The sequence below is a fragment of the Phalangium opilio genome, unplaced genomic scaffold (assembly GCF_054372755.1).
Source record: "Phalangium opilio isolate 3A_F unplaced genomic scaffold, DU_Popi_V2 ptg000209l_1, whole genome shotgun sequence".
NCBI classification, from domain to species: Eukaryota; Metazoa; Arthropoda; class Arachnida; order Opiliones; family Phalangiidae; genus Phalangium; species Phalangium opilio.
In genome coordinates this window covers 18,981,543-18,992,322 of record NW_028324217.1, presented here as the reverse complement: position 1 = coordinate 18,992,322, position 10,780 = coordinate 18,981,543, and the positions used below count along the sequence as shown (strand labels likewise).

The following is a 10,780-nucleotide window of genomic DNA, read 5'->3' as shown; positions in this document are numbered from 1 at the left end:
GCATTGTAAGATTTCTACTATTTGGAGTTTGAGGTAATTCAGTAAAAGTTGGGCAAAAGCACATTTAGTTTAAAATAGTGTTTCCCGGAATAGTGTGCTACCACGAAGCTAGGGGGGAAAAACTGTGACGTCAATATTGGGTCCCGAATTTGTATTGCCCAAGCTGACGACGTCTCGCGACTGCCAATATGGTCGCCTGAAAATAAGGTAAGAGATAAGAGCATGTGACGTAACTACAAAGTTCGTGGTAACACACTATACTGTTCATAACTTCATATCATCCCTAACTGGTAAGTAAGAATGTTTATTAGTGACACTTAAGTCTTTGTTTGGGCAAATTGAAATTAGGGTAAAATAGTATTTCCCAGAAAGGCCTGCAGAACTTCATGTAAGCCCTGACTAGTAAGTGACGCAAAATCTTTGTTTATGGCGATTTTTTTATTATTAATAAAATGTTTCGGATGTCATCTCGGACATATTTCAGAATAGCTCCTGGTAGCAGGTCACTTTTGTTTGTACCATTTTATGAAAAATGGGATGAAAAAATTATGGTGCAAAACGTTTTCGGCGCAAATGATTATTTAAAAAGTTACAAGAGTTTAAAACTTTGGCTTACGAGAATGCTTAGAGCTCCGTGTTGCCTGCTACTACTGTGCCAACTTCAATTCATAGACTTAATCCCCCTGCAGACGGAAAATCGCTTATCACTAGGTTGGGTTAGGTTAGCTTGGGTTGGGTTGGCTTGGGTTTGGTTAGGTTAGGTTTGGTTGGGTCAGGTTAGGTCAGGTTAGGTTAGGTTATTTCCGTCTGTATTGATCTTAATTCCTGGCTCCTGTACGTGTTTGGTCCTTCTCTACTTATTATTGTTTTTGTTGCGGACGGTATGCATCTCCAAGCCTTTGCGTAAGCCAAATTTTTAAACACTCATAACTTTCTAAATAATTGTTTGCACCGAAAAAGTTTTGCACCATAATTTTTGTCAACCAACTTTACATAAACAAAAGAGACCTGCTACCAGAAGCTATTCTATAAAATTCCCGAGAAATGATTAATCTATATCTATATAAATCAAAGTCCTGACTGACTGACTGACTGACAGACTGACTGATAATCAACGCCCAGCCCAAACCGCTTGCCCTAGAAGGCTGAAAATTTGCAGAAACGTTACTCATAAGTAGTAGGCGCGTACTAAGAAAGATTTTTCCAATCCGCCGCCATCTTAAAAAATGGCGCCCAGAAATGTAAAAATTCTTCTCTATGCAACAAAGTCCGCGCTTTTCAACCGATTTCAGAAATATTTAGTACACGGGTTTCCTTTAACCTATAGACGGGTTGAATGGTTTTTCGGGTTTGATTTGTTGCCATCTTTTTAAATGGCGGCCAAAAACTTAAAACCCTTCTTTATAGAATAATGTCCGCGTGAAAAATAATAATAAATGTCCCGACGGGCTGACGGGCAACGCCGAGTGCCTTCGCTCCTAGGGTGCTACAAAATTATTAGTCATCAGTAAAATCTACCCATTCTTTATATCATTTTGATGGTAGTTCTTATTGCACGCGAGCGACGCCGCGGGTAACAGCTAGTGAATCTATATCTTTTTAATAAAACAGAGCACACGACTCATATGACTTGAATCCCTAATTTAGTTTCGAAAGTTACCGATAGATGGCGTTTTATACGGCTACCCCCAGAAAATAGCGGCTGTCTGCTCGTTGCCCCTTCCGCGTCGACCTCCCATTGAATTGCATATCTACCCTTTTAACATATCTATGGATGTTATCTCAACTATTTTAATTATCCACTGCTTCATTTTAGCAGACGACGCGTCCTGGTCAATGGTCATGGATCAATTTATTTATTCCAGACCAGGGGGGGGGTGGCTGGCTGGCCCAATGTCCAGTTTTAAAAAATCCTAATTTCCCACCCTGTACTCCCAAGGACTAGTTTAAAAAATATCCTTATTTCCCAGACTGATTGACGGCGGTTAGGAAAAAGTTAAAGCTGTCTGCTAGACGTTCCCTTTTTTTGGCGTTTGTACTTTGTAGTGATTAGTGAATTCCTTCCGTTGTTACGTTAACGGCTCCTCCTTTGAAGGCTTTAATGTATTTTTAATAATTATTAAAAAGAATATCTATATACAAGAAAAGCTCTTAAAATAAAAGTTGAAACTTTTTCTCTTTTTTAACCCCAAAAACAGAACGGTGTGAGTAACTGTGAAAGAATAACATTCATTTAAACCTTTGTTCAGGGCCATACTTTTTATTATTATTAAAATGTTACGTATATTATCTTAACAGGAAAACTGTACAAAGAGTGATGGAATTTGTTAAAGAATGTCGTGTTATGGTCGAACGTTTAAGCTGGTAAGTGATGAATAAAATGCAACTTGGATCATGTCAACAAGGCATAACGGATCCAAACCTATTGAAATTTGAAACTATTATACCTTGAAAAGAAATAGATCTTTCTTGCTGTTTAAAAAATAAAAAATGCTAGCAGAATAAATAATTTATTAGAATTTAGTTGTAGTTGTATTCAAAAAAATGGGCTTGAGAAAATCCCTAGTCTTGTAGTATTGATTGTCACAATTTGTTTGAACTAGTTAAGCTTTGCCATGTTTTCTTAGCTTTGATAGTGAAAGCTACAATGCGTGGGGAAACTTTTCTTGTTATTTGTTAGTTTTTTTACACCTTAAGTTCGAAGAATTATTTTATTTTAGGTATGATTTACAATCTCACCAACTCTCTTTTCAAAATTCCGAAATGAGTTTAGTAAATCTTCAAAGGTTGGCGATTAAAGAGGTATTTTGCGCAGTTATTGGAATATTCCTTGTTTTAGGCAAACTGAGTTAAGTTATTGAAACTTTGTTTTTAGGAAATGAAAGATGAGGAAGATTGTAACTATGATCACTTGAGCAAAGATGATCTAATCAATGAAGTAAAAGCTAGAGATGATCGAGTTAGGAAACTGGAAGACAAGGTATTTTTCTAAGCATAGGGGTTTTTTAGCAGTGTGAAATTAAGCACAGAGATAGGAGAAAATTTAAATGGACAGTTGTCGAATCAGGTGTGCCTTAAAATAGAACCAAACTCTATGAGTGGGTTAATTAATTAAAGTTATTGGTGAAAACACCTATCAGGATTGGCACAAAGCTAAGGGGATTGGCAACACGTCCTTCGTTTCTTTATTAACAAAGAAACCCGACGAGGGCCTTTGTTGCTGATCCCTTCTTGCGTGTCATCATCTTCCCCTTTTTCTTGCTTGCCCCTTTAAAATACGTTCAGCCAAAGAAAGTCCGAAGATTGTTTCGTAATGGAATCTCATTTTGTTTAGTGTAATGTTTTAATTTCAAAAATGGCAAAAGAGAGAGTGAAAACAACATTAACGATAAATAAGAAAATAGACGAAATTGAAAGACTCAATAGGGTCATTAAAGAGTTGGAAAAAAGAGTCAATGATCTGATGGTATGCAACATCCTTCACTTTCATAGTCAATAGGAAAGAGAATTACTTTAAGAATGAAAGTTATTGTTAATTGTTTAAAAAAAAGGAGAAAAGTGGAATACATCAATTAGATAATAATGAATACGTGAAAACTGAACCCGTTGAAAATGATTTGGAAATTAATGTCCAGGAGTTATCCCTTCCTATTGTTATGCACAGTATCCGAGGCATTCTGGATAAAGAAGATATTATTCAAGAATCGCCTGTTTTTGAACCTCAATATGAGGCGGAGGTTTACAAAACAAACGCAGAAATTGAAATTACCTCAAAAAAATATGAAAATATTGGGTTTATAACGCGAAATACGAATCCGTGTGTCCATAAACTGAAATACAGTGACAGTTTGACTCAAAGTGCGCCTTCACCTAAAATTAAGGTTGAAAACCAATTCGAAATGACTCCTGACACGAACATGGAGAGCGATTCGCCACGAGAACCTCTTGAAAACAATATAACCATTAATGATTCTTATCGTAAATCGCCAAGTTTCTCGACAGAGGGGGACACTGAGGATAATTCAACTCCATCGAAGAGATTTCGTGTTCCTGAATTGAATGTTGAAGTTGAAAAACAATTGGATATTTCTCTTGATGCAAATGTCGAAGGCGATTCACTAGAAAGAGTCCTGGAAAACGAACTTGATGAAAACCAATCCGAAATCGCCGTGACAGATGCAACGGAAAGTGATGGACAAAATCAAACTGTGGAACTGTTTATCGATCCGAGCTCATTGTGTGTGCCAGTGCGTGTTCCTGAAGTAGAACGTAACCCAATTGAACTATCAGAATTGACCCCCGTCTCTATGGAAAGCGATTTACCCGAAGTTCCAATTGCAGTTCAACATAATAGTTCGGTGTCCAGCTCGGAGACATTTGAAGATGTCGCTCCAAAGAATCCAGAAGGTAAAACCTCATCGCCTCGTTCGAAAATTGCAGGTAAGTCATTTCATTCTTTAATAGTCTTGAGTACCTAGATTGAGATATCATATTTCTAAGCAACTATTTCCGCCTTCTCGGTATAAAGTCTAGTCGCGTATTTCATTTTACTGCTCGTAATACAATTAGAATGTATTTTTTTATCACCCTCCGAAAAACGCGAATGATGGAGACACGGCCTCCCTGCTTTTGGACGTAATTCCGCTTTAAACTTAGTTGAAAACTAATCTTGGGTCGAAAGCCCCTAAGCGATGCTTATTTTCAATCGTGTCCCTTACCGAAAATACCACCTCTAAAACACGTCTTAGGTTGGGCTGAAGACGGTTTTTAGAGGGTTTTTTTCGGTAAGGGGTGGTTGTAAATACTTAATAACAAATAACAGTGGCTTGACGCCATATTGTTGCGCACTTTAGTGTAGTTATACTGCTTATATTATTGAAGCGTACGCTGATTCACGTGATCAAAGCCCTTACTTTTCTTCGACGTTGCTTGTTCGTACAACTTGGAATTCTGTTCTTTTCAAGTGCGTCTACACAATTCTACTATTTAATGCCTTTTTTTGCAAACTTTATGTAATGAGTACATCGTTAATTCTACCGTGAAAGGTTTTTCTTCATCCAGGCTAAATTAATTCAGTATCAAACTTAGTAAGGATGAAATTTGTAACGTGTCATTAAAACGCGAACCAGAAAAACCCCTCAAATGAGATCAGTGTTCCTTTGGAAGCACGCAAGGAATTAATTTGATGAAAATCAATGCATTTACAAATTACACTAAGAAACTTCACATTTCTAGCCGCCATTTTTCAAGATGTCCGCGGATTCTGTATTTGTCTGAGGACCGTTTCAGTGATCAAATTTTAATCTAAATATATTTTCGGAAGTCGTTTATTTGTTTATGTTTATTTTTTCCGAATTTGACCGAGCTGCCTGGTTTATATCGGTAACACTATTGGGAAATTTTAAAACTGATTTGATTGAGTTCTTCTATAGACTGGTAATGCGGCGAACCCCTGGCCTGTTAAGAACATACTATTCTGGACCCGAAACATTTTACCTGTATAATTAACCACTATTTAAGCATCGTTACATAGAATTTGAAAACTTTTTTTAAAAAATAAAAAATAGAAACAATGGGGGCAATTCTCCTACTTTTTAAGCGAGTTATCTCAAGTGATAACTTTCGTCTAAAGGGTTTATGCCAACCTCGTGCCGTCTATGAGAGCGCGATATCTAAATAGGTGATTAGTCATAGGTGTCATCAAACCTTGAACGAAAAGCGGCGGATGTCTCGCGAATTACCCTCGTGCTAATAAAAATCAAGGTGGTTAAGTTAAAATTTCACGGTCTCTAGTTATAAAGCAAGCTATAACTTATGGACCAGTTTAACCCTTTCGATAAGTTACCACTCTCAATGGTTTCGAGCCAAGGTTTCTCCTCGCCATTTAAGTTAATCTTAATCCCCTTTTTGTTGATATGCTCGTTTACTCATCAGCACTGTTTCTTTTCTTTAACACTGAGTTTTCGTAGAGGCCTCAGCATTACCTATTTTAAGGAAGTTCACTTGAATGTTACTGTATTTTCGATACTAGGCTAAATTATAAATTTAGTCGTTTTTATATTTCTTTTATATATATTCTATAGGTAAATTCAAGAAGAAACTTCGGTTAAAGTGTTCTACTGAATATAAAAGGGATCTGCAACGTCACTTTAGAAAGGGTAACGAAGAAAAGCACAAATGTGATCAGTGTGACTATGCACACAAGTATAAGAGAAATTTGATCAGACATCAACTCGTTCACAGTGGTGAAAAACCCTTCAGATGTAATCAGTGTGACTATAAATGTACACAGAAGATTAGTTTGATCGCACATCAACGCATTCACAGTAATGAAAAACCCTTCAAATGTGATCGGTGTGACTATGCAAGTACCTGGAAGAATAATTTGATGACACATCAACGCATTCACAGTGATGAAAAACCCTTCAAATGTGATCAGTGTGACTTTTCAAGCACGCAGAAGGGTAATTTGATCGTGCATCAACGCATTCATAGCGGCGAAAAACCCTTCAAATGTACTCGTTGTGACTATAGATGTACACAGAAGATTAGTTTGATCGCACATCAACGCAATCACAGTGGTGAAAAACCCTTCAAATGTAATCAGTGTGACTTTGCAAGTGCGTGGAAGACTGTGATCAGACATCAACGAATTCATAGCGGCGAAAAACCCTTCAAATGTACTCGTTGTGACTATAAATGTACACAGAAGAATAATTTGATCGCACATCAACGCAATCACAGTGGTGAAAAACCCTTCAAATGTGATCAGTGCGACTATGCTAGTACCTTGAAGAGCACTTTAATCACACATAAACGCATTCACAGTGGTGAAAAACCCTTCAAATGTGATTAGTGTGACTATGCAAGTGCGTGGAAGACTGACTTGATCGAACATCAACGAATTCACAGTAGTGAAAAACCCTTCAATTGTGATCAATGTGACTATGCATGTACGCGGAAGAGTTCTTTGATAGCACATAAACGTAGAAGTCACAAGAATGAATAGATGGATTTGAAGGCTGCTAGACAATGTAAAATTTCTTTTTAATCTTAAAATGAACATTTTAAATTTGTTGTACAAAAACCATCTTTCATCCTCTTTTGTAATGAATTTTCCGAAACTGTTTACGTAAGAATCCATTAAATTTCTCCTTTCTGAATTGTATTAACGGAAACTGTGCGCATTGTCAAGGACAGGACTCTTGGCTCACTAACAGCCGTTTTCAGAATTAATTTTAAATTAAATGACGTTACTAAAATAAAAAAATAAAGAGATGCCTCTTCCTCTTGTTTTGGGTGCTTCTCTCCAGGCTAGAAAATTTCCAAACGTGCAATCAAGAGCGAATAAATATTTGTAACTTGTCTTCTCCTATCTTTTGGTTGCAATTAATTCCAAGTGTATATGTTAAACATTTTCAGTGAAAAATTAAACGACCGTTTTACTTCCTTTTTATTAATTTTCATAACTTTTATTCGCCGGTAAACATACCTTATCAACGCTATTTTTACCTCTATTATAGGAACGTTATGCTGTTGAGAGGTACTGTCTGAAACGTTTCTGTGTCTGGCTTTCTGTGCTTTGTTACAATAGAGTGCGTTCACAGGTTTTACATGGATGTAAACTCGTTCCTAATTTCTGAACCGCGTACGCTTTTTCCCGTAATCGGGGGAAATTATATTTCACTATGTTAATTATTTTACTCGAGTACCGATCCACTCTTTAAGTGGCCACTATTCCTTTATGTGCCTAGCCTCTCGTCCATTCCACATAAACCGAATCTGTCGCATTGGCTTCTAACTCCACCACCATCTATTCCGTATGAAAGAAATCTTTCAGATTACCTTCTACTTCAGTAAAATCGTTAGGGGTACGACATGTAACGAGTAAGGTATAGCCCAAATGGCGGGGCATCCACCAAATGCTGAAGCTATTGATTTGGGTTAATTTAAAATTATCGTTCAGTAAAAGACACGCATTATCCGTAAAATAGGAAACATTTGAGGCTGTACGAACACCATCTGAAGTTTTATCTTAATTTGTTATTTTAATCTAAAATTTATCCATGTTCTTACCCAAAAAATTGTAATTTTGGGTTAATTTCACGTTAACTAAGTTTAAACAAACGTTACATCGTTGTTCATTAGAATAATTTAGTTGAAAAAATGAGCCTATTTGCAATACATAGTGGAGTTTTGGATCCTTGCCGAACATTCACTATTTCACCACAAACTTTTGAAGTTCACGCTCTTTTTTAAAGGCTCGGCATATTTTTCCATTTTACCCCATATAATTTTGCTGAAAAATGCCAAATAGTCACTATTTTACCTCAAAACTTTCAAATTTCACTACTGTTAGTGTATTTTATTGATTATTTAGATAAACTTAAACGTAAAATAGTAAAATGAGGTTGGACGAACAAATTTTGTATAAATTAGCTAAGTGTGAAATTGGAAACAAGGGAGCTTGACCAACGGCTCGTTTTTAAATCTTAATTAAGTAGTTTAATTAAGGCTATTATAATTTTTATCCAAAAAATGTATATTTTTGGTCTAATTTCTCGTTAATTATTCTTAAGTAAGTGGAAATTAACTTTGGATTGTACTTCGGCAGAGTAGAAAATGAGTTTAATAAACAATTCACTTTAATTGCAATGTTTAATGGAATGATTCTTGCCGAATATTCCCTATTTTACCCCAAACCTTTGAATTTCGCGCCTTTTCATGTACTTCGATGAAAATGTAAATGAATTTAAGCTTTAATGCGAAACATGGGGTTTGACCAACGGCTCGTGTAGTTGTAATCTTAATTAAGTAGTTTAGATATGAGTAATTCGAGTTTTTATCCCAAAAAAATTTATATTTTTGGTATAATTTCATTTTAATTATATTTAATTCATTTGACATATACCTTGAAGCGTATAAAACGAGTTGAAATAAATAATTTTCTTTAAATGCAATGTTTAGTATAGTTTCTTTTATTTTTATGTAAGACTTCGAAACCTTTTTAGTTTAATCTATGGCCAGGGATAAATTAAATTTTAGAAGTAGGAATGGAGAACGGTTAGTATTTACTTCAGTCCGACTCATAGCCCGGTATAGAGCCCCTCCCTCCAGCACGTAAGTGACGTTGCTGATGGGGGCGTCAAAAAATACGTAATTCCTTTTTGCCTCTGCAGCGTCTCAACATTTAATAGTCTGTGTTAGATTGTAATTCTTGACCTTTAACCTAATCTAGAATCTCACAGACCACTGACTGAACCTCGATAACCTTAAGCCTTGGTCTCGAGCTTTTATCGAACTTTTTTCCGAGGCTCGAAAACTTGTCGAGCCTTTCTAAAGTTGCTTATCGAGCCTCGAGCCGAGTACTTGGCTCGAGACTCGATCGAGCTTTCGAGTCCTATCGAGTACTCGCACAGGCCTACAAAAAATTGCAAGAGCTTCAAGAAAAACTAACAGACGCACAATGCGAACTAAGACAGTACCAGCAAGGCGCTTTCAAGAAGGTCAAACGAATTATCGAAGAAGCTGATGAAGGTTGTGGAGAAGCTTCTTTCCTCTTGGACCTTATTTACAACTTTCAGAAGAAAAGGCCTTCTTGGAATTTGGAAGTAGTTCGACAGTGTGCTGTTTGGAATTTCACCTCACCAAAAGGTTATAACCATCCAAAGAAATCTGGATTTCTAACTCTTCCTTCGAAAAGTACACTTAAAAGGTATACTGTAAAAGCAGGAGAAAATAGCAGGAGTGGCTCTTTGTAGCTTTGACCAGTGCAAGGCGTCCCAAAACCAACGAAAACACTCTCGCCATATAGATAGCCAATCAGGAAGAGCTCTTGGGAGAGGGCGAAAGTAGTGCTAAATTCAATTTTGTTCCCTCTTGCGACAAACGTTTACACTAAACTAGAGCTGTCTGCTCTTTCAAAATGCGCGGGGCAAAATATACAACTTCGTTTCTCATAAAGCGCTATAGCCTTAAAGGCTTCTTTCGACTCAATCTCATCCATTTTGTAATCTTCTGGTTCAAAGTTCAATAATTACTAACTAATTATTATTAAAATTTTAATTACTTACCAGATCAGAAGACTTTTAAGCACTTCTGTAAGTTCTGTTATAACTTAGACGAACCTAACTCTAACCTAAGACTATGAAGCAGACGAATTATCAACTTTTCGCCGTAGCACCTCTAAAACGTGTATTCATCCGCGAATTCCAGCGAAAACGACCGAGCTAGGAACGCTGGAAAATATCGAGAATGTGACGCCTCGCGTATCCCTGCTAGAGGGCCACTCCTGCTATTTTCTCCTGGTAAAAGGTATACTGGTGGAGTTGATGGGGAGACTGGTTGTACCAAGTTGGTGAAGGAACGCCTTGAAGCAGAAGCAAAACGTCTAGAACCCCAAGAAATATTTGTATCACTGATCATTGACGAAATGGCAATAAACCCCAAACTAGTTTATGACAAACGCATTGATAGAGTGTTTGGGTTGAAAGACTTAAAGAAACCACCAGCAGAAACCTCTTCAAATTTGTCAATGGATGACATTGATGAGTGTCTAAGTGAAAGGCCAAAGGAACCTGTAGTCGCAAATCAGCTCCTGTGCTTTGTGATTAATGGTCTTTCTACATCATACACAATACCAGTTGCTTATTTTTTTACCAGACAGACCACTGGGGAAGACTTGCATCGCCTAGTTATAATGGTCATTAAGGATGTTGAAGAATGTGGATTTTCAATTGTGAGCGTGGTCACTGACAATGCCAAGACAAATGTGGCCATG

The 10,780-nt window shown here is 36.9% G+C and overlaps 2 protein-coding genes across 2 annotated transcripts; both read left to right on the top strand.

Moving 5' to 3' along the window:
* Positions 1–1,725: 1,725 nt before the first annotated feature.
* LOC149621067 (uncharacterized) lies at positions 1,726–3,886 on the top strand. Its single transcript, XM_089854688.1, has 6 exons — positions 1,726–2,364; positions 2,721–2,802; positions 2,876–2,980; positions 3,335–3,466; positions 3,552–3,840; positions 3,882–3,886. Exons 1-6 carry the CDS (start codon positions 2,318–2,320, stop codon positions 3,884–3,886), a joined length of 660 nt encoding a protein of 219 aa, XP_089710814.1. The 5' UTR covers positions 1,726–2,317.
* Positions 3,877–7,460, top strand: LOC149621066 (uncharacterized). The gene is made up of 2 exons (XM_089855875.1): positions 3,877–4,440; positions 6,084–7,460. The coding sequence occupies exons 1-2, from the start codon at positions 3,900–3,902 to the stop codon at positions 6,854–6,856; spliced, it is 1,314 nt and encodes a 437-aa protein (XP_089712001.1). The 5' UTR covers positions 3,877–3,899; the 3' UTR covers positions 6,857–7,460.
* Positions 7,461–10,780: the final 3,320 nt, after the last annotated feature.